Source organism: Lissotriton vulgaris, chromosome 6, assembly GCF_964263255.1.
Source record: "Lissotriton vulgaris chromosome 6, aLisVul1.2, whole genome shotgun sequence".
Lineage (NCBI taxonomy): Eukaryota > Metazoa > Chordata > Amphibia > Caudata > Salamandridae > Lissotriton > Lissotriton vulgaris.
The window spans coordinates 583183561-583210631 of record NC_141694.1 but is presented as its reverse complement, the minus strand read 5'-3'; the positions used below and the strand labels follow the sequence as shown (position 1 = coordinate 583210631).

The 27071-nt window shown below is 44.9% G+C and overlaps 1 protein-coding gene across 12 annotated transcripts in view; it reads left to right on the top strand.

Moving 5' to 3' along the window:
- The window catches only part of SNX14 (sorting nexin 14), a 1106650-nt gene that overhangs the window by 793773 nt on the left and 285806 nt on the right, over positions 1 to 27071 (top strand). For all 12 annotated transcript variants that reach the window (XM_086926583.1, XM_086926582.1, XM_086926579.1 and 9 more), the window contains one exon: positions 1740 to 1926. In XM_086926583.1, the coding sequence (XP_086782709.1) occupies positions 1740 to 1926 (187 nt within the window). The remainder of the gene's footprint in view (positions 1 to 1739; positions 1927 to 27071) is intronic.

The following is a 27071-nucleotide window of genomic DNA, read 5'->3' as shown; positions in this document are numbered from 1 at the left end:
TTGGGGAGACCAACTGTTCTGAAGCTGGATCCTAGTAGCCTCTAGCGCGACTTCTGCTGAACCTGATTCACCAAGTAGAGAGACTTTGTGAAACCTTTGCTGACAGATACCAGGTCTCTTTGTTCCTTATGTAACATTTCTGACATATATTGAACATTTTTGAGAGAAATACTGACTCGAGCTAAATTGAGCTATATCTAACCAGCTTATAAAAAATGTTAGTTGCTCGAAAAAACTCAATCTTCAACCTACATGATAACATTGAATATGTCTTGAAATGTCCAAACCAAGCATATATTAGGTCACAATCACTCCAGGGTATATTGAAATCAAATTATTATACATTTTCCAATATACAGTCATTCAAAAAACTCTGAGTTTTGTATTTATGCAATTCAAAGTGATGAGTGTTGGAGCCCTGGTAAACTCTGTACTACATTATGCCAACTCTGAACTTCTACACAAATTACTGAGGTCTCCATCCATACACCAAACTTGGTACTTGGAATAGATAGAGGGAGATCCAATAGGATCCTTTATTGCATGCTCATCAGTGATCAGAATATCAGTGTCCTAATTTACAAGGTCATTTTTGAGTTAACATCTGTATCCCTTAAACATCTGTCCTTGCCGGATTGGCCTTTGTGTTTCCTATTGACATCGCTGCCTAATACACTTTGCTTGGACGGTGCCAGACATTGTATTTTGCCGGTCCTTTATTAATCAAAGCTTCTTAATGTCTAAGAATCAAACTAGCTGCAAAAAATGTTGATTGCTGCTGAAAGAGAAGGAACTTCAACACTACTCGCTGCGATTGATCTTCATCCTAAAGTCCGATAGGTATTTCATAGACTGTTTATTTTGCCTGCTTTGGCTCCACATCATTACTTACAGCAGCTCACATCCTAGATCTGCTCTCTTAATGTCCACAGAACCTTCCCACGTTCCTTTCCAGCTTCTGATTGCCTCACACATACACTACACACGTCTTTCTGCAAGTGGTGTGCACATTTACAATCTCATGTGTTTGTTAAAATACATAAACAGTATCTCATGAGAGGGAGCAGAACATTATAACTTCAACTATCAGTCCTCCATTTTGTAGTTCTGCCAAGGGATCAGTATCACTTGTTCCTCAAGCTGTGGTAGTGTTTGCTCTTTCTTAAAGTGGAAGAAACATTCCTAATCCTGAGGTGTGATCTGTACAATTGTCGAAATGTAGCCCCCTGCTAGAAAGCACTCGGGTTTGATGTTCCAGCATGTTTTCTCCCACTCAACCATGTTAATGAAATGGGGATAAATCATTGGATGTACTTATGGTATTTTAATATTCTGCCAACTTGGGCAGGTGGGTTCTTCACATCAAAGTAGGAAGGAAAGTGACAATGATAAGTCAGCGGGTCCTGTTGGAAGGGAGAAAGTGAAGAGCAGGCAGCCAGTTGGGGTAAGTAGAGAAAAGTTGAGCTTTGAGGGCCCTTTGAATGGTTCGAGAAGCATAAACCAATCTAGGAAGAGTTGATGTCAAGAACTACTCTTGGTTCTCTGTGGCATGCCTGTATAAAAAAATGTCTGTGGTGAAGAGGTGCTACGAAAGAATTCTAGATAGTTTGGGAGGGATTCTACTTCTTTGGTAAATGAGAATGTTGGTTTAGCGACCAGAAAATCTAGGGATGCTTGATAAAAGCTTGCAAAAAGTACCTTTTATCAAAGTTAAGAAAGTTATGGTTAATGCTTTGCAGATCGAAGAAGGAATAGTAGTTCTGGAAGATGATTCTCCTGAGGATGCTGACATTGCTACTACACCCAACACTCCCCGTAATCTTTCAGCATGGAAAATAAGTATTCCATATGTTGACTTCTTCGATGACCGAAAGGAAAAAATCCCTGTGTTTTGCATTGATGTGGAGAGGAATGACCGGGTTGCGGGTGAGTAGGTCATAACTGCTTTATATTAATGCATATCTCAGAAATACATTTACCTCTAAACGTAACATATCCATTGGTCTGAGTACACCCAAAAATTGCAAAAAACTTAAACATATACTGTGAAAATAGAATCACTGGTTTTCTTCCCATATATTGTGCAATATAATGTACATGCCTTGTAGTTTTAGAAACACATGTGTAGTTGAGAGCTATCAAGAATGTTCCCATGAGTCACATGTAAGGGGTTCCCATCTCAGAGACTCTGGGTCTGGTACCACTTCAGTCTTCCACCAAGTGAATAGCCTTCCTTGATGATGTCTCTACTGGGATTATACACAGCAAAATCAGTCTAGGTGTGAGATTATTCCAATCATGTGACACCCTCTGCTGCCCAAAGTAACACTGAAGATTACATTGATTTCCACTGAGAGGTTTCAGCTTGCACCATTCTCAGAACAAGATTGCTTTGTCAATTTTGCTTGGCTGAAAGTTCTGCATTGTCTAAAAGCATCATTAGGGAACATTCCACTTGGAATATAGTATCAATGCAGTCCTCCTGTCCTTTAAAATATGCAGTGATCATGAGGTATTGTTACTAATATTGGAAAATATTATCTTTTTTGCAATGACAACTGAGCGTGTTGGTGGCTTCCTTGCTCTAGTTCGAACCCAGCCTCCCTTCCAATTGCACCTTTGCAGTTTTTTTTGCACACCTGCAAATCGTTTCCCTGTAGCAGGAATTATAATTTTTTACAGCATTTACAGCTAGCATGATGAGGACTGAATATACAGGCTGGCGCAGATAGATCAAAGCATCATCAGTGTATAATGAGCTCATTTGTGATTTTTGATAACACCTGAAGACACCTGAAGACTGCAATCACGCTGGGCGCTGTTTGATCGCGCTACTCTTTTTAAAGCCTCCCGTTTTTCTATTTTATTTATTTTAGGTTTATTAAACCCTGTTTTTAAGCGGACAGCTTCTAGGGCCCCTTACCTGCACTTTAATAGTTTTCCACCGCATTTGGCGGGTCCGGTTCCCGGTTCCGGGTGGTGGGCTAGGAGCGGGCGCCATCTTGGAGTGGGGTGAATGCCAGGAAGTGCATTAGTGAGCAGTGTAGTGCTCCGGATGTCCACAGGGACTACTATTTAAGGCGAGCACTCGAGGGAATTTCCCTTTTAATAACACCTGAAGACACCTGAAGACTGCAATCACGCTGCGTGCTGTTTGATCGGTCTACTCTTTTTAAAGCCTCCCGTTTTTCTATTTTATTTATTTTAGGTTTATTAAAACCTGTTTTTAAGCGGACAGCTTCTAGGGCCCCTTATCTGCACTTTAATAGTTTTTCACCGCATTTGTCGGGTCCGGTTCCCGGTTCCGGGTGGTGGGCTAGGAACGGGCGCCATCTTGGAGTGGGGTGAATGCCAGGAAGTGCATTAGTGAGCAGTGTAGTGCTCCGGATGTCCACAGGGACTACTATTTAAAGCTCGCTTCCCCGCGTAGCGGAGACGCGTAGCGGCCGCGCCTGAGTCGTGCCAGAGTCCTGCCCGTCTGCGCCCGTCAGCGTCCCGGAGGCGGTCGGAGTGGCGGGAGGACTGTTCCTGGTCGCTTGTTTTATTTTATTTTAATTCTTTTCTTTCCGAGCTATTATGGTCTGTTATACCTCTGCGCATTTGCGGTCCTTACAGAAGGTATCGCCTGGTTGTTTAAAGGTATTTCCTGGTCGCTATAGGGGCAAGTGTAGATGCCCGGGATGCGGCTGGTCGCCTGGTATTGTTTCGCGGACACCTCCTCATCGGGAGGTGGCTTCTGAGAAGCATCTTTGTATGCTATTAAACACCAGGTCAGTGCGCAGTCACGCTCAGGAGATCTTTGACCTCTTGTCCACGGAAAAACGATGTGCCTGATGCTTACAGAGACTTGGCTGGGAGTTTCCTCCAACCCTGATATCGCTTCTGCGATCCCGCCAGATTACAGCATCTATAGGCAGGATAGATTGGAAGGAAGGGGCGGCAGGATAGCACTCGTGGTGAGGAATTCCGTTGGATGTTCTATCATTCCTATTGAGGCTATCAAAGGGTCTGAATCCCTTGCATTTTCTCTATCCTTAGCGCCCCATCAGTCAGTGAAAGGACTGTTAGTATACAGACCCCCTGGTCCAGCGGGTACATTCCGAAGAGCTCCAGTCTGCTATGCCAGTGTTGTGCTTGAGAGCGGACCACTGCATCCTGGCCGGTGACTTTAACTTTCACATGGACGATGCGCTGGACTCTGACGTGATCAAATTATTTGATATCACGGCTCCTCTGGGACTAGTTCCCTTCCTCTCTGAACCAACGCATGACAAAGGCCATATTTTGGACCAGGTCTTTTCTTCCTCCCCTATAGAGGTGACGGCACTTCTGCCGGTTCTATGGACTGACCGTCGTCTGATTAATTTTCATAAACCGGCTAGGAAGAAATCCCCGAGCAGTGCCCCCAGGCAGTTGGGACCTGCGTCAAGGGCATTTCACCGGGTGACCCCTGAAATGTTGTCGCAGGCACTGTGTGAACATCCCTGTCCTCTTATAGGGGTTTTGGAGAGGGACCTGGAGTCCTTGCAAGCCTGGTTCGTGGAGAGGTTAAACGACCTGGCCCCTTTGAGGACCCCCCACTCACTGCCTAAACGGGTCTCTGCACCTTGGTTCACGGGTGCGCTGATTGCCTCCCGCAGGCAGTGCAAGGTGGCAGAAAGAGCATGGCGAGCGCAGTATAATCCAGCCGCCAGACTCGAATACAGAACCATGGTTAAAGCTTACCATCGTGACATTTTCCTGGAGAAGAAGAGCTACTTTGCGAGGAGGATTGAAGATGCTGCAAACTCCTGCAAGGAGATCTTCTCGATCGTTAGGGAATTCACTGCCCCACGGTCGAATGCGGCCCAGATTGCTCCGACAGAGTCGTGGGCATCGGATCTTGCATGCTTTTTTACGACCAAGATCAAGCTGATACAAGATTCCTTTCCGCCGCGACCGGCTGGTGCCTTCCTTTGTTCTAAGGATGGTCTAACCCCATCGGCGTCTGTAGGGCCAGTCTTATCTGACTTCCCGCCTATTTCAACTGCTGCGTCCCTGACACTTCTCGCCAATCTCAAATCCGGATCGCCGCTCGATCCATGCCCGGCCAAATTTTCGGCGAAGATGGCGGCAGTCGTAAATCCACTTCTGAATCTCTCGATGAGCCAGGGAGTGGTCCCTGTGGCTTGGAAACAAGCAATGGTTATCCCCCTTATTAAGAAGCCCGGCTTGGCCCCCGAGGTTTTGGCCAATTATAGGCCTATTTCTCTTCTTCCCGCCCTGGCCAAGACCGTGGAGAAGCACGTGCATAACGTGCTTTCCAATTTTTTGGAGTCCCACGATCTCCTCCATTCCACTCAATCGGGCTTTCGTCCCAATCTTAGTACCGAGACGGCGCTGCTGGAGGTGTCTGAGGCCATCAAGGAGACGCTAGACCTGGGTGGTAGAGCCATGCTGATCATGCTGGATCTGTCGGCGGCTTTCGACACCGACCCCCATGAGGATCTGCTCGTCAGACTTCTTGAGATCGGTCTGAGGGGGACGGTGCTCAGCTGGTTTACATCTTTTTTGACCGGCCGCCGACAGACGGTCTGGGCCTCTTCTAGCTCGGCCGAGATGCCGTCACTGGGAGTCGGAGTCCCACAGGGCTCTGTATTGAGCCCGACTCTCTTCAATATCTTTATGACCCCTCTGGCACCTCTGGCCGAGTCCTTCGGGGCCCAGATCGTGTCCTACGCAGATGACACCCAGCTGCTCTTCACCTCCCGGAAAGGAGAGGATTTTGATGGAGAGAGCATCCGTGAGTGCCTTGGGGCTGTGTTTAAATGGCTCCAACTGAACAGCCTCAAGTGCAACTCAGACAAATCGGAGGTGCTCTTCTTCGGTTGTCAATCCGATCCGGACTGGCAGGTATGGTGGCCGGCCGACATGTCTCCCCCGGGGCGGTCGTCTCAGTTAGCTAAGAATCTGGGGGTTAAAATTGACAACGGTCTGACTTTGAGATCTCAGATCCTTACCCTCACTGGCACCTGCTTTGGGCTTCTCCGCCTGCTTAGGAAGTTTTTTCCGTTGCTCTCCGAGGACCATAGGAGGATTACGGTTCAGGCCCTGATCGGGTCAAGACTGGATTACTCCAATGTCCTATATCTCGGCCTGCCCGAATATCTCCTGCAACGGATGCAGGTGGTCCAGAACGCTGCAGCACGTGCCATTTTTGGCTTGCAGAGGCGAGTCAGAGTCTCTGGCCTGCTGCAGTCGCTTCATTGGCTGCCTATCCGACAGCGGATAGTTTTTAAGGCTCTAACCCTCGCTCACAAAGCCTTTTATGCCTCAGGGGCGAAATACCTTCAGAAGAGGTTAGCTTCCTATCGTCCTGCTCGATCTTTGAGGTCAGAGTCGAAGTTTCTTGCCATTGTTCCGCGTGTGAGGAGGGCACGTATTGGAGGTCGCTCATTTATGCTTCGGGCCCCTCAACTTTGGAACACTTTGCCCCTGACGTTACGCAGTACCTCTAATCTGCTGGCTTTTAGGAAGGGTTTGAAAACCTGGCTCTTTGCCTCCTAGCTTCTTTTAATGCTTTGTTGACCCTGTTTTCTTTTATCTTGCTGTGTTGTGTTTGTCTTTCTTGGTTGTCCATAAAGCGCCGGGACACTCTTCTGAGTAGCCGAGCGCTATAAAAGACAAAAAATAACATAACATAACAATCTGTCTGCATGCACACTAAATATATAAAGCACAACCTGGCTTATGCTCTCTGCCCTTAACTTTTCTGAGTGGTGGGACGAGTGGAGTTCATCAGATGTGAGGTTGAAACAGGGGCATTGGTGGCAACCTGCAAGCTCCAAAATATCTTTCCAGGATGGCATTTTTACAGAAATTCCTACATTCACCCACTTTCTAACATTAACAAATGTGTTTATTGCAATTAAAGGTTTTGTTGTTTGCATAGTGCCAACATAGACATACTTGTGTCTTTGTGCAGGAATTATATGTTTTATTGTCACATCTCTGTCCACCCCAGAAGTATACAACAAAATTGAGATGTCCTATATTGGTACCTAGGCTCACTACATCTTAGCCCAAGCAACAACCTTAAAAGGCCTTGCTTGTTCATTGTTTCTCAATGTCTTCTTCCTTCAAGTATTCAGATATATCAAAGAAATATTTTTTGCTCAATAAACCTGAAAATGTGAAACTGAGAGACCTGTTAAGTAGACCTATTTGACAAAAACTTAATTGCTTAATTCAAAGTCCCAGGAGCTCACCCGCTGGTGCTGTCGAATTTCATGCTTGCTGAATATCAAGGCTGCTTAGTCATTATTTCCACCTTGTGCCCCTTTCTTCCACCACCCTACACTTTCTGTCTCTTTATCGCAATCATACAGAATTGTTTTCATCCTTATTTTTAGGTCTCGGCTAGGCTGCACATGCACAGTCTTGTCTTCAAGACATTTTGTTTACACACAGTGGGCTTACAGGCTGCCCACTATTTTAATTGGTTTGCTGCAGCATCAATCTCATTTTCTTTGTTCTGGTTTGTGAAGGCATGCCTACGTCATGTCCTCTCCTTGTGTTTGCCCCTCTTCTGGAGCTTAGACAAGGTATTTGTGTCCATCCACTGCTCCCGTTCTTGGAGCTACATTTTTGTGTTCAGCACTCCACATGAGTGCTTGTGTTTTTCCCCTTTTTAACAATCCATTACCCCCCACCCACCCACTCCCTTTTTTTAGGTCGAGCAGACCTACTCTCAATGCGTGAGCATTGAGAGTTTCTGATTCAGACCTAATGTGGCCCGTATTTAGGAATGTGGACACGACTCAGACGCGCGCTTTTGCAGTCTCAGTTTTGACCGCGGGAGCGCGCGTCTGAGCCACGCTTGCGCAGAGTAACTCACAGCCCCTGCTCACACACAGACACAGCCAGCCCCCACCCATCTGCATGCAAGCACACACACACACACACACACACACACACATACGCACGCTGCCGCCCCCCATGCCCCCTGCATACACACAGACACGCAAGCACGGAGCCCCACTCACCGGGACTTCTACTCCGCAGGACTCTTCCGGGGAGACAACGTGCCCAGTCAGGTCCCGCTCCGGGGCTGATCACTCCGACGTCAACGGGCACCGGCACTCCGCTCCTTGGCTTCCCGGGCGGACGCCGGCTGCACGCAGGGCTCTCCTCTCTCTGCACCGGAGCCATGCGCCAGCCACTGCAGCCTGCCTCCTGGGAAGCTCCGGTCGCGTGTCCGGCCCCGCCCCCGTCCCAACAAAGGTTGCCTGGCTTCCTGTTGAAGCCGGGCTGCGGCGGTGAGTTTGCTTGTTGTTTCAAGCAGCGCAGTAGGTCAGTTCCAGGCGGGGTATTGATGGTGGAGGTCCTGCCATATGTAATGTTAATAAATCCTTCTAAATCTGTAGAGGTGCGCTCATTTAGAAGGCTATGATGTTGACATCTGACCTCCTCCATAGCTGCATGAAAGACCAAGATAACATTGCGTACGTTACTTTAGACTTTACATGCGCTCCGTTTGTTGCGTCAATGGGAACCCCTGTGACTCAGTTTGTCTCTTCTGGTGTTTTCGTGAGAACAGATGTGATTCAGTTAGTTATGTTTGTGGGCACAGATGCCACTCAGTTTGTTGTGCCCATGGGCACATATGTGGCTCAGTTTGTTGTGTCCGTGGGTCATTGAGTCCATTGGCACATATGTGGTCTCATTGAAGAGTTGGGTGCTGGCAGTGGCGAGGTCCCGCCGCCTTCCCGCGACGGCCGCATTGTAGGAGGAGGGAGGGGGTGTGGCCGCCATGAGACCGCAGGTAAGCGCGAGCCGCCCAAAGAGGTGGCATGATAAATCTAACTTTAGTGCCGCGCCAACCTTGCCCCACGCTACAACGCTATGATAAATGTACCCCCGGATATGACTTTACCTCGATCTGAGAGTGGGCGAGGAGAGCAGGACGTCCACGGCCACACAGGTCAGTGGGGGATTGTTTTGGGTGGCAAGTAGAGTAGGAAGTGTTTCAATTATGGGGTTGTAAATGTCCGACGTGCTCGGATTTCCAGTTGCAAGTCTGTGCCGTCCTACCCCCCTCCACCACCTCTGCTCTGGAATTCCAGGAATGTCGCAGGATCCTGGTAGTGTAAAGACTGACTGCTATTTTAGGGCTGCTAGAGGGGGCCGTCCCATCCGTAATTCCACCCGGGAAGCAAGCCCTGCCACACCTTTTCTGTACTAGAAGCTGTGCACTGCACAGCCCTGCGAGCACCGTGTACACAGTCAGGGTCTTTGGAAGTATGCGGCACGGGCGGATCAAATAATGTAGCAGGAGTTCTTAATGTATGCGGCAGGAACATGCGAATAACGCAACACCTTTTGAAGCAGTATTACTTCTCTTTTGTCGTTTCCTTTTTTACACGTTACCACTGTATGAGCAAAGGTTACGCCTCACATTGAACGCCTAAATTCAGCCATCAGAAACTGAAGGTGGCCTGCCACTGTGCTGCATCACGCGCAGTAGCAATTTTAGTCGCTTTTGATCTTTTTGAATCAGAAACATGTTTTTGTTAACATCTGCAAATTATGCTGATTATGTGGTAAATGCGGCAAATCCATTATGATGCAGAAAATAAAGTGAACTGCATGATTCCACTGGCCCTGCATATAGTGTAATGTAAGCAGACGTGCTGTGCATGATCTTGCGTGTCTCAAGTGTGTTGAACTTAATTTACATATTATAGACTATGATTATTCGGCTCGCACCATTAACTTGATTTTCTCTATTCTTAAAAATAAAGTCAAGTACAACAACAAGGTTATGGATGGAATGCTTACATTTAATCTCCGCCACTGCCAAACACTCGGGCCGAATCCCAGTCCATGTTTTTTTGCCCGTTGTACCACTTTGTTTTGGACCCTGCCATATGTAAATTTGTCTTGACCGTGCTCCACTAGGAACTGATTAGCCCGAGCTGCCAGGCCTGGTCCTCCCTTATTCGGAACACGACCAACATAGGACACTGGTTCAAATATGGTCTCTCAATGTTTCAAGCTTTATTACAAATGTCACTAAAAGATGTTAATATTTCACTTCTGTTCTTGGATTTTCGTCAATAAAATACACTGAACATAATCTTCACAAAAGTTATTTACAAAAGTTTAAGCTATTGCCATTTATAAATTACAATCACTTTTATTTTAGTATTAATTATTAAAAAAAATGAAAAGCCATTGTTATTTGTAATAACAATACATCCAAGTCACGTAAATACAAAACATGTTGCATTACAAATGCTATAGGTGTCATATTTGCGAAAGTTATAACTATTGGCATTGTAAATGACAAAGCTATTAATTTAGCTATTTTCAAAAACACATTAATAAAAAAATAGTCATTTACAAGACCAATAGCTCAGCATTGCAAATGCTTGTTTCGTAAACTCCCCCACGCTCCCCTTCTCAAACCCCCTTGTGCCCCAGCTCTCTTGTCGAGAGCTGCTTGGTGCCATCATGCTTTATGATTTTCATTTGTTTTTTTTACTTGAGGTATCCTTGGTGTGTTTTGCAAGCATCCCCTTTCAGACCGAGAGAAGAGTGGAGCGAGTGCTGGTTGGATGGTGGCTCCTTTGTGTACAGCAATGAGCAGCAGCTCCTGAATTGCTTTCATTTTTGTGCGTGTTTATTTGCTCCATTATGCTGGGTTTAACATGCCAAAACTGGCCTCAACAACTTCAACTGTGAATGAAAACAGATGATCCCAGAGGTCCCTTGAGGTCACATAAAATGTATTGGTCTACCCATGGAATTTCTTCATTTGCTGAAATATGATCCACTTTGTGCCCATGTCTACCTATCCCCACCAACCACCTTGGCATCGGCTCAACATCCTGTGACTCTGGGCACATCACTTAATCTCCCCGTGCCTATAAACATCGTTGTCTAATGTAACTAGTGCTCATGTAAAGTGCTCGGCCTTCAGTTGAGTTTTCTGTATTTAAAAACTACATACAAATGAACAAACAGATAAAAAGAAAGCCTTAACATAAGGAAAGACAAATGGATACCCATTTCCTTCCTGATAAAAATCCCCATTTAAATTGTGTGCTTGTGTGTAAATATTTAATTTCACCTAAACTATTTTTCTGCTTTGTGTATGAAAGCACTTTCAAATATAAGTTCAGAATACCAGTGGGACAAAACTAACACTTTTAATTCATACTTCTCATTGCAGTGCTATAATGTACCTTCGTAATGGCACAGCTCATTTTAGCTCAGGCGAGTGAGTTGGGGCTACTGAGGTGTGTATGTCGTATGTCGGCAGGTTCCAACACGGGCGCTGTGGAAGGAGGGAAAATTCTCAATCAATCAGCATTTGTAGAGCTTGGCACTGTCACCCCTGGGAATATCTGGGCGCAGGGGTGTGAGGTCTCCGGCGATAAGCCAAATCTAGAGAAAACGGCGGGAAAAGGGAAGAAACAAGCAGAGAAAGGCAAAACAGAGGGCAGAAAAATTAGCAGGGAAGGCCGAACACATGGCAGAAAAATGAGCCGAAGAGGGCAAACCACAGGGTAGAAAAACGGATGGCAGAAAGACAAGCAGAAAAGGCAAAACAGAGAGCTGAAAAATGAGCAGAAAAAGCAAAACAGAGTGCCGAAAAACAAGCAGAAAAGGCAAAACTGGTGAAAAACTAGTAGAAAAGGCAGAAGAGGGCAAAACAAAGGGCGGAAAAACTAGCAGAAAAGGCAAAATTAGCATAAAAAGGCAGAACAGAGGGAAGAAAAACTAGCAGAAAAAGGCAAAGCAGAGGGCAGAAGAACGAGCAGAAAAGCAGAGGAGACACTAATAGAGGGTAGCAGGTAGACCTGTGTCAGCCTGACACAGCTCAGTGACCAGGCTTGCTTTAACTAAGGACTGTGCTGGTGACTGCCTACAGCACGCAGGAAACCTAGACTGGTGGTCAGAGAGCAGTACTGCCTTTGTTTCTTCCTGGATGCTGCTGTTGTGTTGCTTGAACCTCTCCCCATTGTTTTGTTTTTTAACTTCTCCACAACAGTCTTTCATCCCCTACTGTGTTGTGTTGCTTGACTTTTCCCCCGTTGTGTCCAGCCAGTCAGAAAACGGCTATGATGCATACAGCGCTGGCTTCTTCATAGTGCTTCTTTCCATGATTCTCAGCCAGGCTGAACAGCAGCCGTGCTATTCAACATGACTAAAGAGCATTGTCAACACCATTAGCTCTCGAATTGCTGAGATCTATTGGCTTTTCCAATGCTTGCTTCCCCTATGTCACTGCTCTCCTATCTTTCCTTTCCTCCTTGTACTGCCTTTCCCTCTCGTTGAAGTCTGATGAGGAAATATGAGTACACACACACACCTGCACCCTAGCTTTCAAAGTCTGATGGCAGTCCTAATAAAAGGTGTAGAATAGGCCTCATGTCTTCACCTTTTTGTCTTGCAGCTTAGCCACCTCTCCAACATGCCTTCTGATAGGGGAGGGTTGAATATAGTAACTTATCCTATTGCCCAAGTAGACTCCCATTCTTGGTATGCGGCGCTGTTCGTGGCTGGGGCAGCATGTCCTCCAGTGGCTGGATATTCGAAGGAAGCAAAAATTAAATGTGCCCTGTAGTGGGCCAAGAAGGAACAATGTCCAGTTTAAGTGTTGTGAAATAAGTTTATTGTTTTAGGAAGTAAAGTAGAATCAAATACTATCGGGGCTAAATCCAATTGTTTAACGCTCTCATGTTGGGGAGCTCTTCAGCATTCACGGTTAAACAAATGGAGGTTATATTCAGTCCACTAGTACCAAGAATAGGTGTAGGTGTTTCTGTCACCGGCTCTGGACATCAGGTGAGAACCTAATACTGAAAAACCCAGAAGAGTCCCACTTTGCTGGAATTGGCTATCTTCCCATTATTCTTTATAGTTTAGGAAAACAGAAAGTTTTCTTAAAATAACCCTCACCCACCAAGATGTCCCACGGTGGCATACTTCATCATAGGGTTCTTCCTGTCCCGCTGCTTGGCGTGCTGCGACCCTGACGAAGACATGGAAGCACTTTGTGAGATGGATACTATAAAGCAAATGATGGTAAAAGAGTGGGAGGGTCTACTCTCCAGTTAAAAAATACCTGGCTATGTAGGAACTAAATATTTATTCAATCCTCTTGCTGGTATTGGTAAAAATGGGAAAAGGAGAAGCACACGTCTGAGTGTGTGTGTGTACCTCAAGGTCAACATGTTTCTAGCCATTGCCCCAAGACTTTTCTTCAGGACCATACCAATGATCCCTAGGACCACTCCTTTTTAGTGACACCACGTAGGTCTTCTTAATAAATATTATGGGAAACATACATATAATACGACACTCATCGGTATTTGTTCATTAAAATATTTTTTCGTCGAAATTTGACCCCATGAGCTCAACGGGCGAAGGGATGCTTGTAGTCACACAGTTTTCAAAGCTAATCCTTTGCTATACACATTTTGCCTGCCCGCAGCTCCGATGAGATGAGATTTTTCGATTGAATAAAGGATGCTGAGTCCTCTGTAACCCGACATCTTTCTCCCCCCTTTTTGATTTACAAGACTCTAATACCCCCTCCAGTATTTGTAAAAAAAAAGTGTAGGTGGGTCTTATCAATTGCCTGTTTTTTGATTGGTGACTAAAGCCTGCACTTGTTTAGTTTAACCTAGTAAAACTTAGCCCACAAATATCTAAATACTTGCCTTATACCACGAGCTCCTCCTGAGACGATGGTCACTGGGGAAGCAGCGCCTCTCTTCAAGGTGCTACTGAATCGTAAAAAGAAGGCTGGATGTAGACAGCTGCCCACCTGTTTTCTCGTTCATCTCCAGTTTCTCCTATTTCAACTAGTTTACCTTCTCTGTTTTCTTCCACCGCCACCTCTCATCCCCTTCTCCTTCAGATCTTCGTTTCGCTACAATATTCTGCTCTGCCAGTCAATTTCTTTAGCCCGGAAACTCTGTATTGCTGTTTCCTCACTGCTGCTACTCATTCCCCATTTAACATGATGGATGGGCCTTGGGGCTTGCTGTGGGGTCGAGTCTCTTCACTCCACCCGGAAGTGTAGTGCACAATCATGTATTTGTTGTTGTTGGAAGCACACTCCTCCACTTATCCTGGATTAGCCAGCACACCACCACTCTCTTCGGCAACATGGCTTACCCGGCCGGTACATGCCTTCGAAGATAAGCAATCCATGGAGCCTTCATTATGCCTCATCACTTGTGCAGCTGACATGGGAATATACACAGACCATTGACATGGAAACGACCAAATCAGTCAGTTTGTTTTTTCTCAATGTAGGAGTTTGAAGCTACGGAGACCGCACATTTTTCTTGTGCCTATGCTGGTGAGACACTACCATAACGTCCCAATATGGCTACCTCTGGCTAATTTGAAATCTTCAACCCCATATTGGCTGATCGGACACTGATGAGGCGACCAAGCGAGGAGCGGATAGTTTGGCTTTCTTTAAATAAGGGTCTATTGCCTCCCAACAGTTCTGTATTGCATGAGGTGTCACGCTGGTCAGCAGTTTTGCAGATGCACCAGCATATGCCAGTACATTTATGGCGAAATTTGAACAACAGCATGTTTTATCGAATTCACAGTGGACAGGCAATTTGTTATTCTTTTGTCGCTACATAGATGATAGTTTTATGATATGGAAGAACACCAAGGTCATCTTACTGGGAAATATCAAGACGTTGAACTCAAAGAACCTGAGGATACAATTTACCCATACCACCAGTAAGACAAGCTTGGCGTTTCTCGACATGTGGATTGAATTGTCAGAAGATGGCATTAAAACAAAGGTTTATTAGAAGTCCACGGAAAGGAACAATTCTTTATTTCAAAGTTTCTATCCATCCAGTCTAGTTCTAAATTTGCCTTACTCGCAATTCCTAAGAACAAGGAGAATATCTTCTGACATCACTACTAGCAAAACTACATTGGCAGAGCAAAAAGAGAGATTCAAGAACAGAGGAAACCACATGCAACTGTTAGAGGAACATGAACGTCGAGCATTATTCAATGAACGTGACCAATTAATTCAGAACAAACCAAAACAATCTACAAACAGGATGGTGTTTGTGTCTAAATTTTCAACTAAATCCAACAATATCAAAAACATTATCAACAATCATTGGGAACTATTTCAGCAAGAACCAGATTTTCACAGTCTCTTCGACCAGAAATCAATGTATGCATACACCAGATTGACAAAATTTCTTTTACATTTAACGACGAAGACCCCTACCATTGATCACAAAAAAACAGGAGCCAAAAGGTGTTTGAATGTGTTCACTGTAACAATCTGCAACATCTTAGAACATCCACGGACCAGAGAAAAAATAAGTTTGACCCATTCAGCTGGTTGCAACTTCAACAACTTTATTTACGCCATCTAATGCCCTTGTGGATTGTTGTATGTAGGTAAACCTGAAAGGAAAATCAAGACCAGACTAACAGAACCCAAGAGCAGACTCAGCAATAATGTCAACGCTAGCCTTGCTGCTCATTGGATTGAATATGGACACTCTATCGCACAGATGAAGTTTAAGATTATTGAGACATTTCTAAATATTCCGGGCATAGATAATCAAAACGATTGCTACAATGTGAAGTATCTTGGATTAAGAAATTGGATACAATGAATTGCATAGGACTCCATGATTAATTAGAGAGGGGATGTTTCTTGTGAAAGTTCCATAAAAGCACATACAATCAACACATAAAAAGATCAGATTCCGCATTCCTCTAATGGTAAATCAGATATGGGACATAATGTTCATCAGACAATGCATCACCAACACAACATCATGACATAAATGCTCAGCCTCCAATCAATCTGAATGCAACCATACATCAGTTGTTTACATCCTTGTGATCACACACAACGATTTCCAATACAATGTTGTTTTTAACATCAATAATGTCACAGTAATATCCACTTACAACTCCATTCTTTGAACACACTGATTTACGCACACATCATCGGTGTTGTAGGTAGTCTCTTGATATGCACAGATGATTGAAACAGTTCAAGTTAGATTTCTTGATGAGATCGTTTTTTTCCGGGCGTGTGCTGGTTCGATGTTCTTTTTAAACGTGTAGCCTTGAGCTGCTCATTGATCGTGATGTTTAGTCGCATATTCATATGCATTAGCATGGTGCTTATCTCTGTTTCCGACTCGTAGTTACTTACCTTAGATCTTGTCAGTTCTGTTATGTGTAAGTTATCTCGGATGACATTTTATACTGTCAACATCCTCACTGGGATGGTGTGATGTATATGCTACTCATAGTGCCACTGTTATCATATCCTCTAGACCATGGGTACTCGCTAACTTTCTGTCAGGGCCAAAGTTACAGTGTGGTTTGTTGCCAATGGCAGCACCAGTAAGGGTGGGGTCAGTGGCATGCGGGGTCAATGGAGGGGCAGGGCTAGAATAAAAAAATCAAACCTGTTTCAAAACATTAGACAATGCAACAATGCTGTATTTCAAAAGCAGATGTAACTACTAAGAGCACATTTTGATAATACATTTTTTTAAATACTTTATATTAAAAAATATCAGCATATCAATTACATTTCAGAGGAAGTAACAAATCCGGCGACACGTTAACAATAGGCAATATAAACCTTACAGAATATAGCTTGGGAAGTCTAGAGTGAAGGGGGGTCTTCGTTGCTTGTGGCAAGGGGAGGTTGACATATATCCCCCGATAGGTATTCCACAAACCCCATTCTCGAGTCCACTTCTTCGTGCCACATATACTGTTTTTTCCCGAAACATTGACCAATCCAAGTCTTTCTCCCAGTCTCTTACTGAAAGTGGGAGCGGTGCTCCCCACCGCTGGGCAATATTTCTCTTGGCAATCATAAGCCCCAAAGTAACCCATTGTGTTGTGTAATCATTTAGGTCTGTCGGCTTCCATATATTTCTTAGGCATCTACAGGCTTCCAGGCGAAGATGTGTGGACAAGACTGCATTAATGGTGTCGTGTATGAGGCTCCAATAAGGTTGTATAAACACGCATTCCCAAATTATATGCATAAAGGTACCCACGTGACCACACCCCCGTCTGCAATCACCCCCGTCCAATCTCCCCATCCGTACCAACTGAGGTCTTGTCACATAAACCCTATGAAGGACTTTAAGTTGGACTAATCGGAGGCGAGCAGATATTGGCATGACTCTGGGCGAGGAAACGGCGTCCTGCCATTCCTAGTCATCCATCTCGATACCATCTGTGGACAATTTTTCTCGAAGAAGGTGAAGAGGGTCTGGCATGTTATTTATAAGCTTTTTATATTTCAACGAGATAGTCCTATCTGGGATGTGGCCATCTAGTACTCTATCTTCCAGTGGGAGGATTCGGGAGGGGTAGTACCACGCTGCAAGTGGGGAGCGCAAGGCGTGCCTAACCTGTGTGTAGCGGAAAAGTTCTGAGTCGGCCAAATCAAATTGCTGTTGCAGTGCAGAGAATGCTTTAATATCCGACTTGTCCCACCGACCCCTACGCACAAGAGGCCTATTATGTCCCATTTGTCAAACCCCTTGCTTTTCCACAAACTACCCAGCTGTTCCGAGTCCCAAAGCGGTGTAGCAAGTGTTAGCCTCTAAGGGCCTGGTTTAGGACCGCAGACTGTGTGCCAGACATGTACTGAGTGCTTGGTGGGGCCCGTAAGTGGAAAGCGTTGTGGTTTGGAATAAAGGGCTTATTGTATTTCCCACCAGGGAGAAGCCATCTATCCATGTTATAGTCTGGATCTTCTGGTCGGGCGTAGGTACGGTGGTTGATGGAGGCCAAGTGAGCCGCCCAGTAATACTTTTTAATGTCGGGGAGGGTGATACCCCCATCATACCAATTCAGGGAGAGTTTGCCAAGAGCGATACTTGGTTTTCCATTTCATAACAAATCTCGCTGGAGGCCTTCCACCTCCCTGAAGTAGGAGGCCGGGACCGGATCTAAGGAATTCTGCAGTACATATAAAAACAGGGGTAGGGACATCATTTTAAAAAGGGCCGCCTTTCCCAGTAGGGAAAGAGGAAGTGACTTCCAGTTATTTATGTCTTTTAACATCCTAATTAAAGGGGGATGTAGGTTCTGGTTATAACGAAGTGAAGGGTTCAGGTAAAGAAAGATTCCCAGGTACTTGAAGCCCTCAGTGCATATCTGTATTGGACACCCCTGCGGTGGGACCGGCGGCTCTCCCGCCACCACAAATAGCAGTTAATAGAGTATCCGGTTAATATCCAGATCTACAGAAAACAGTGAGGATATCGAAGACCACAAGCAAGGATCGTCTCGGATATGTCAGATAAAGCAGAATATTGTCTGCGTAAGAGAGATACGGTTTTCTCATTCCGGAGACCAGCGCATGCCTCGAATCATTGAGTCTCTGCGTATCCAGGCCACCAGCGGTTCCAGCGCCAGAGCAAACAGTAGGGAGGACAATGGACATCCCTGCCAGGTCCCTTGACTCAACTCAAACGTTGCAGACTTCTTGTTATTAACTACCACTTGGGCAAGAGGCTGAGCATATAAAAGTTGTACCCATTGAATATATTTCGGGCCAAACCCCATCTTCTCTAGCACCGCCCAAAGATACGCCCATTCAATGGTGTTGAATGCCATGGTGGCATAGAGGGAGACTATAATAGCTGGCTCCAGTATGGAGGCTGTTTTGCCCAGAACGCCATGCACCCTACACAAGTTAAGTGCAGTGGAATAAACCCCGATTGGTCCGGATGGACCAATGCCTCGATCACTGTGATCAGCCGGTTAGCCAGCAATTTAGCTAGAATCTTGGGCTCCTCATTTAAAAGGGATATCGGGGGGATGGGGTCATACCATTTGAGACGTTGCAGGAACGATTTCAACTGCAAGGGAGGGAGAAGTTTCGCTACCTCCAGATTAGGCACGCGTTGAGGGCCGGGATTCCCGGGGACGCGACGCTCCCGGAGGCATCCCCCTTAGAGGATCGAGTGTTGGACGGGCATCTGCCGACAAAAACGATCTCCTTGATTTATAAAAAACTTGTTAATCATACGGAGGATCCCCTAGTGGTTCTTAGAGACCAATGGACTGCTGATGGATTGATCCTTGAGGATGAGGACCGGAGGGAGGTGGTAGCCTCACCAAGGGTCGTTGCAATTCCAATGAGACTTCATGCTGGTCCAATTAAACATCCTTCATCGCTGCTATGTTACTGGCCCACGGATGGTGCGAATGGGCTTGGCGGAGAGTGACGTGTGTAAGAGAGGATGTGGGGAGGCTGGAACATTTTTCCATATCCTGTGGGACTATGCTCTTCTGAGAGGGTATTGGTCCGCTATTCATGCCAAGTTACAGGAGGTGTGGGGGGTGAGTTTTGAGTTGGAGGCGCGGAGGTGCCTCCTGAATGTCTGGGAGCCATCTGACCTCCTCCCATGGAAAGATGTGGGCCACATTGGCATGCGGGGTGGCTAAGCGTAATATCGCTCAACTGTGGGGGGCGACCCAACCCCTTACGATAGGGAAATGGATGGAAGATTTGGATTGGTGTATGTTTAGGGAACGGGCGGTGTATGTGGCCAGAGGGAGACCCAAAAAATGGGGCAAAATCTGGGGGCCATGGAATCAGTATAAGGGCGATATATGTGCTCCTCCAGAGTTGCCAGATGACCTGACCCGGTCGGAAGATCCCTGAAACCATTTGTTGTTATCATAGCTATACATCTTTGATCAGGAGGACGTTTCTGTATGCAAAGTGAATTATAATACAACCCAGTGTATTTATTGTATGTGTTTATGATTTCTTTTTGTGTGCATTAATAAAAAGAAATTAAAAAAACAATAAAAGGGATATCGGCCGGTACGACCCACACTCAGTTTTGGGCTTCCCTTCCTTGTGAATGGTTATGGTTGCCGTTCTCTGGTCTATCGGTAGGTACCCCTTGACTCAGGCCTCCTCGTACATATTCTTTAAGAAATGGGGCACGCATGTCTGGTTTAAGTTTGTAGAGTTTGATAGGTAATCCATTAGGGCCTGTGGCTTTACCTGATTTGAGGGACCTGATTGCTGTTGCTTTTTCTTCATTAGATATAGCGCTATCTAGGAAGTCGCGGTCAGTAACAAAAAGCCTGGGCAACGTTATGTCAACTAACATCTGGCGGGAGTCCTTCATAGAATAGTGAGTCACTGAGGAGTAGACAGTACCGAAGTGAGCTGCAAACATGTCCACAATGTCCTGGGGATCAGTGAGGGACCCACCACCCTGCCCATGGAGCTCGGGCACTAGCCAGCGGGCCCACTCTTTCTTATATAACCACGCTAGTAGTTTCCCGTCCTGTACAACCGCCCATGCGCTCCTCTCCCCAGGGCTTTAGCCTGGTTAGTCGCCAACACTCTAAATTCCTGCTGTTTGAGTTTGAGATGGTGAAGTTTATTGGGTGTGGTGTCAGGTATCAGGTCAGCCTCCATTTGGCTAATCTCCGTCTCGATGGCCTCCATTTCCCTCCGGTGCTCTTTCTTCTTTCCCGAGATTGAAGAGAGGGCCTGACCCTGGATCACAATGTTAAAGGCCCCCCACAGAGTCTGTGGGGATTCCACTGAGCCCTCATTGTCAATAAAGTAGTTATCTATTGCCGCGAGGAGTTCCTTGCGGATTTTAGGATCTTGGAAATACCACACGTTGATGAGGGCCAGCCGTCCCACCTGTCTATAGCTGGGGACTATGTGGAGCCAAACTGGCGAATGGTCAGAGATGCCTCTAGCAAGATGTTTAATCTCATGAATGTGGGCAATTTGGGACGCGGGGATGAGAAAATAATCTATACGTGATAGGCTTCCATGAGCCCCGGAGTCAAAGGTGTGCTGCGCTGTGTTTGGGTGATAGGACCGCCAACCATCTATCAATCCCATTGTCTCAAGGAAGTCGGGGAGCTAACTGCACGGGGGGTGGCAATCTAGTGTACCTGAGACAACTGAGTTCAGGTCTCCTCCCAATATTAACACCCTCTGGGATAGCTAACAGTATCGCCCTTAGGTCCCTAAAGGTTGTAGCTTGTAAGCCGGGGGGCACATAAACCGAAAGTGTGATGGGCTGTCCTTCCCATGTACCCGAAACCCCAATGTATTGTCCTCGATCGTCTGTCCAGGTTGCCTGTACCACAAGGGGAAAAGATTTCCTCATCATGATACCCACCCCTCATGATTTATAAAGAACAGTGGTCCCTATAACAAGAGTTATTGTGAGCAATGATCATACACTAAATAGGTTGTATGTCTTCTGTCCATCCGGACAGGTTTTTATTTTGAGTCAGAAAGATAATTTTGATTATTAAAAAATGTCAAGCGGGCACAGCCGTGACCTTCAACATTTACAGGACAACAACAAAAAGGACAGAAATGGAAAAAGCAAAAATTTGTCTGTACATTAGCTTTTCAATGGGACAGACATCGAATTTTAGACCGCACCATTGCAATTATCCATATTACATACACTATTTGCATATGGGGTTTATGTGTCGACGTTTCGATGCCTATTAGAATGAGGGCATCATCATCAGGACATTGGATGACATTATTGTTGTCTTAAATATTAGAACCATATCAATTGGCCTTTCCATCACATTTACATCATCAACATTATTTACAAATGGGAAGAAAAGAAAGGGGAAAAAAGGTAAAAAGAAATAACAGGCATATAGTTTAAATCCTCATTGGTTCTTTTGATCAACTCCATTGGGTGAAAGGTGGCATGCATAAAAAGGGCATTTGTCTGTGCGTGAATGGGCGAGAACTTGATTAAATCAGCTTTGTTATGGCTGTGAGCTGGTGGTCCGAGTGCCGCAGTGAGGTTGTTTGTTGGTGATTTAAGTGCAACATCAACGGCGAGCATTGAGTGAGGACGGCGAGTGAGCGGGGATCGACAAGTTTTAATTGTGGCTATACAAATAACATGCTTTTAAAATACAGCTGGATTCACCTATAGATTTAGAACAGCCGGCGAACCTATGTTTCCGTAGTTAGCCTGGCGTTGTGCGCAGAGTGATCTGTCAAAAAAAAGACTATCGGTTAAAGGGAAGGAGGCGGGTGGTGACTGTGAGCAGTGGCCCGTGGTGGATGAGCTATTTACCTGCAGCTTCGCGGTTCGTTATATGAAACACGCGTCGGTTTAGTCACAGCATTATATGCGGGGAACCGCCGGGATCTACTGTGGTCACCTGGCGGTATGTGCAGAAAGATCTGTCGAGAAATTAACTACTAATTAGAGAAATGAGTCAGGCAGTGGCTGCGGACAGTGACCTGTGGTGGTTAAACTGTTTACCTGCAGTTTGGCGGTTCGTTAAATAAAGAGCGAGCCGGTTTTATCACAGCATAATTTGAGGGATCCGCCGAAAGGCACAATGGCTCTCTGTAAGTTGGACAAAAAGATGCCACAGAGATTACATAGTATACGCTGCAGTTTTGGCGTTACCAGGGGTTGAGGACTAGTACTTACTTCGGGATAACTTGGAGGCAGCCGCGGGTCTGGCGATCTGGTGCTCGACAACGGTGCACGTGAAAGTGATTTTTAAAGGAAGGGGAGGAGTGATAGTGAACATCGTAGAAGGACTATCGTGAGTTGAACGAGAGGGGATTTTTGGCGGCCATTTTACAGTGGTGACAAGTGCTTAAGTGTCATGCATATGAGCATGTTAAAACATTACATGAACACAGTCATTTCAAGGAGGCCATTTTACAGTGGTAACAATCGTGAGTTGAACGAGAGTGGATTTTTGGCGGCCATTTTACAGTGGTGACTAGTGCTCGAGTGTCATGAATAATGAGCATGTTAAAACATTACAAGAACACAGTCATTTCAAGGAGGCCATTTTACAGTGGTAACAACTGCTCAGGTGTCATGCTTATGAGCATGTTAAAACGGTACAGCACAGTAATTTCTAGGTGGAATCATTTCAGCAGAATCAGAGGAGGGATGTCCAGTCTTCTAGTCGGTTTAACCCAATCCGAATACTGTTAGTGCGTAGGATCCAATGTAACTCTTCTTTGTTTAGTAGCTGAGTCATGTTTGCTCCTCTTGGTGGTGGTTTGATGACTGTAATTACTGTCCAAAGAAAATCCTTCTCAGTATGTCCTTTTGCGGTAAAATGTTCCACCAATGGGGCATTAGCTGTTTGGCATTTTATCCTGCTTTTATGTTGTCCAATCCTTATCTTTATTTTCTGGCTGGTTTGTCCTATATAAATGAGCTTACATGGACACAGAATAGCATACACCAAGTTCGCAGAATTACAATTAGAAAAATAATTCCTGTCAAATTTTATGTCACCAAATTCAAACGTTTTTCCCTCTATGGTAGTGTCACAGCATATGCACCCACCACACTTAACATGGCCTAGAACCGGTGGTAGACCCCAGGCATCAGTTATGGTTGTTTTTTGTGTTTTTGAAGGGAGGGCTGCTCTAACGAGATGATCTTTTACATTTTTGGACCGTTTGAAAGCGAACATTGGTTTCTCCAGTGTCAAAAGGCCTGTATTAATAACTGGCCAGTGTTTGAGTATGCTTTTCCTGATAGCATTGGACGCCGGTGAGAATGTAGTCACACAGATGAGTTTATCTTGTGCATTTTTTTCTTTTGGTTCTAGAAGATTCTCTCTTGGGCAGTACCAAGCTCTTTTTAGGGAATTGCGTACCAATTTCCGTGGATAACCTCTATTTCTCAATTTTCTGCTGAGTATTTTTGCCTCAGCAAAATAGTCGTCCTTAAAGTAGCAATTGCGCCTAATGCGGAGGAATTGGGAAAAAGGTAGAGAATCGCGTAGGGCCCTTGGGTGATGGCTGTTATATTCGAGCAAGGTGTTGCGCTCAGTTGGCTTACGATGTAGTGTGGTTGTAAGCCGGCCTTCTGTATGTCTTATTTGAAGGTCAAGGAAAGGAATGGAGTCCTTGCTTGTGGACAGAGTATAGCTGAGTCCACCGCTGTTGTTATTAAGCCAGTGTTGGAAGCCTGTAAGGTTTTCAGGGGAGTCATTCCATAGTAGGAAAATATCATCGATATATCTTTTCCACAAGGCGATGCCATTGTGGAAAGGATTCGATGTATGAAGGATGTTGTTGGTCTCTAGATGGTCCATGTACAGAATAGCCAGGTTGGGAGCAAAAATTGCTCCCATGGATGTCCCTTTAACTTGGCCATAAAATTGTCCCTCAAAAAGGAAAAAGTTTTTTGTGAGACAAATTTCTAATAGTTCCAGAATAAACAGGGAGGGTACATTGTGAGGTCGTTCTCTTGACTCAAGGACCTTCTCTATTACACGTAGAGATTCAAATTGTGGGATATTCGTGTACAAAGATTCCACATCCAGCGTACACATAGTGCTGGATGTGGGATCAAAGGGATAGTCCTCTATGAAATTAATCATAGCCATACTATCCCTAATGTAACAAATGGTTCCGGGGACAAAAGGTTTGATGAAGAAATCTATGTAGTGGCCTAGTGGCTCAAGGATAGAGCCACAGCCTGAAACTATTGGCCGGCCAGGGGGTAATTGGGGATTTTTATGAATCTTAGGCAGACAGTAAATTACAGGGGTCCGAGGTGATTTTGTGTTCAGGAAGTCATACTCTTTTTTGGATAGAAAGCCTGAGTCCAGAGCCTTGTTTGTGACAGTTGTGATCATTTCTTGGATCTCGGAGGTAGGGTTGCGCGGGAGTTTGCAGTAGTGTTCATGGTTACTGAGTTGGCGGAACACTTCATTTTTGTAGGCTTCGGTGTCCTGAATCACTATCCCACCACCCTTATCTGCAGGTTTGATTATAAGGGATTGGTTGTTTTTGAGGGAGGAGATCGCATTTTTTTCTTCCAGAGTAATATTGTAGGGAATGAAGGACCTTTTTTCTGCAAGAACCGATAAGTCCTTTAGGACCATTTTTTCGAATGTGGGGATCTCAGCTGGGATCATACCTGCTGTAGGGGAAAATTTTGAGGGTGGTCTGAAAGGGGTATTGCAGTTTTTGGGAATGGAGGGATTGAGAGAGAAAAAGCCTTTTAGCCGTACTTTTCTGAAGAATCTCAGAAGTTCAATCTGGACTTCTTGAAAGTTGGGCCGTGTTGTCGGGACAAAGGATAAGCCCTTACTTAAGAGGGATATTTCATTGCTAGACAAGATATGGTCTGTGAGGTTGAAGATTGGAAGGAGACCTGTTTCCAAAATATTCTCAGAGGAGTTACTGGTATTGTTATCTGATACAACTACCACCGGTAGTGCTGGCGGCGTGTTGACCGTTCGCCGGGGGGGTTCGGAGGTTTGGGCCATGTTTTTCCTTTGCCTCGGCCCCGGCCTTCTTCTAAAAAATCTTTGTTGGAAGGGCCTGGGCTTTCGTTATGATCTGAGTTGCCAGATGAGTCAGCTGAGCTGTCAGTGAAGCCCACGTATTGTTGACGTCTATTAAACCTGCCCCACGGTCTCTGTTGTTGTGGGCCGTTATAGGGGCGGTTAATATAATAGTCCTTGTTGAGATATGGGTATGCACGTTCTTGGCTATAGTTTTTGATATCCTTTTTTACTTTGATTTGTTTCTTATTAAGTTCAAATTTATGAAACTCCTCTACTGTTTTATTTATTTTTTCAAGGAGTTTACTTGTTTCTGTGTTAGTATTGTTATCAGAAATTTGCTTCTCTAATTCAGTTATTTCAGTGCTTAATTTCTGCAGTTCTTCTGTTGCAATATCAATCCCAAGCACCATCCAGTGCCGGGAGCATGTAGTGCTTATATAGCTGAATCCGTTAAGGTATTTTGGGTTAGTAGTGAACACCCCTGGTACGTTACGTACTTGTAGGCCTAATGGAATAATGTTAGATTTTAAATAATCAGTTAATAATCTGATCATAAGTAATAGGCGAACTTCCTTTTTCTTTAATTTTTCAAGGTCATCTGTTTGAGAAATACTTGAGACAGATGGAGTTTCGGTTGGGTCTGAGAGAAGAGAGGGCCCCCCTAAAATTTTGTTCATATACTCTAAATTGTACATGGGAGGGTGAGGATCAGACATGCCTGGTAGGGAGCAAAAAATTAAAGGAGAGGGGTAAAATAGGAGAGGGGAAAAAATTGGGAAGAAGGATTTTAGAGAGAAAAGTATAGGACAAGGTGAGCCCACTTGAAAAAAAGGGGCCTGGATTTTGGCAAAATCCCTTGCAATCAGTCGATTGCGCTACTCATGTGTCAAACAAACAAGGGAACCCATAAGGTATCACATAGGGACCTTGGGCATTAAGTATTATAAAGAACAGTGGTCCCTATAACAAGAGTTATTGTGAGCAATGATCATACACTAAATAGGTTGTATGTCTTCTGTCCATCCGGACAGGTTTTTATTTTGAGTCAGAAAGATAATTTTGATTATTAAAAAATGTCAAGCGGGCACAGCCGTGACCTTCAACATTTACAGGACAACAACAAAAAGGACAGAAATGGAAAAAGCAAAAATTTGTCTGTACATTAGCTTTTCAATGGGACAGACATCGAATTTTAGACCGCACCATTGCAATTATCCATATTACATACACTATTTGCATATGGGGTTTATGTGTCGACGTTTCGATGCCTATTAGAATGAGGGCATCATCATCAGGACATTGGATGACATTATTGTTGTCTTAAATATTAGAACCATATCAATTGGCCTTTCCATCACATTTACATCATCAACATTATTTACAAATGGGAAGAAAAGAAAGGGGAAAAAAGGTAAAAAGAAATAGCATAAATAACAGGCATATAGTTTAAATCCTCATTGGTTCTTTTGATCAACTCCATTGGGTGAAAGGTGGCATGCATAAAAAGGGCATTTGTCTGTGCGTGAATGGGCGAGAACTTGATTAAATCAGCTTTGTTATGGCTGTGAGCTGGTGGTCCGAGTGCCGCAGTGAGGTTGTTTGTTGGTGATTTAAGTGCAACATCAACGGCGAGCATTGAGTGAGGACGGCGAGTGAGCGGGGATCGACAAGTTTTAATTGTGGCTATACAAATAACATGCTTTTAAAATACAGCTGGATTC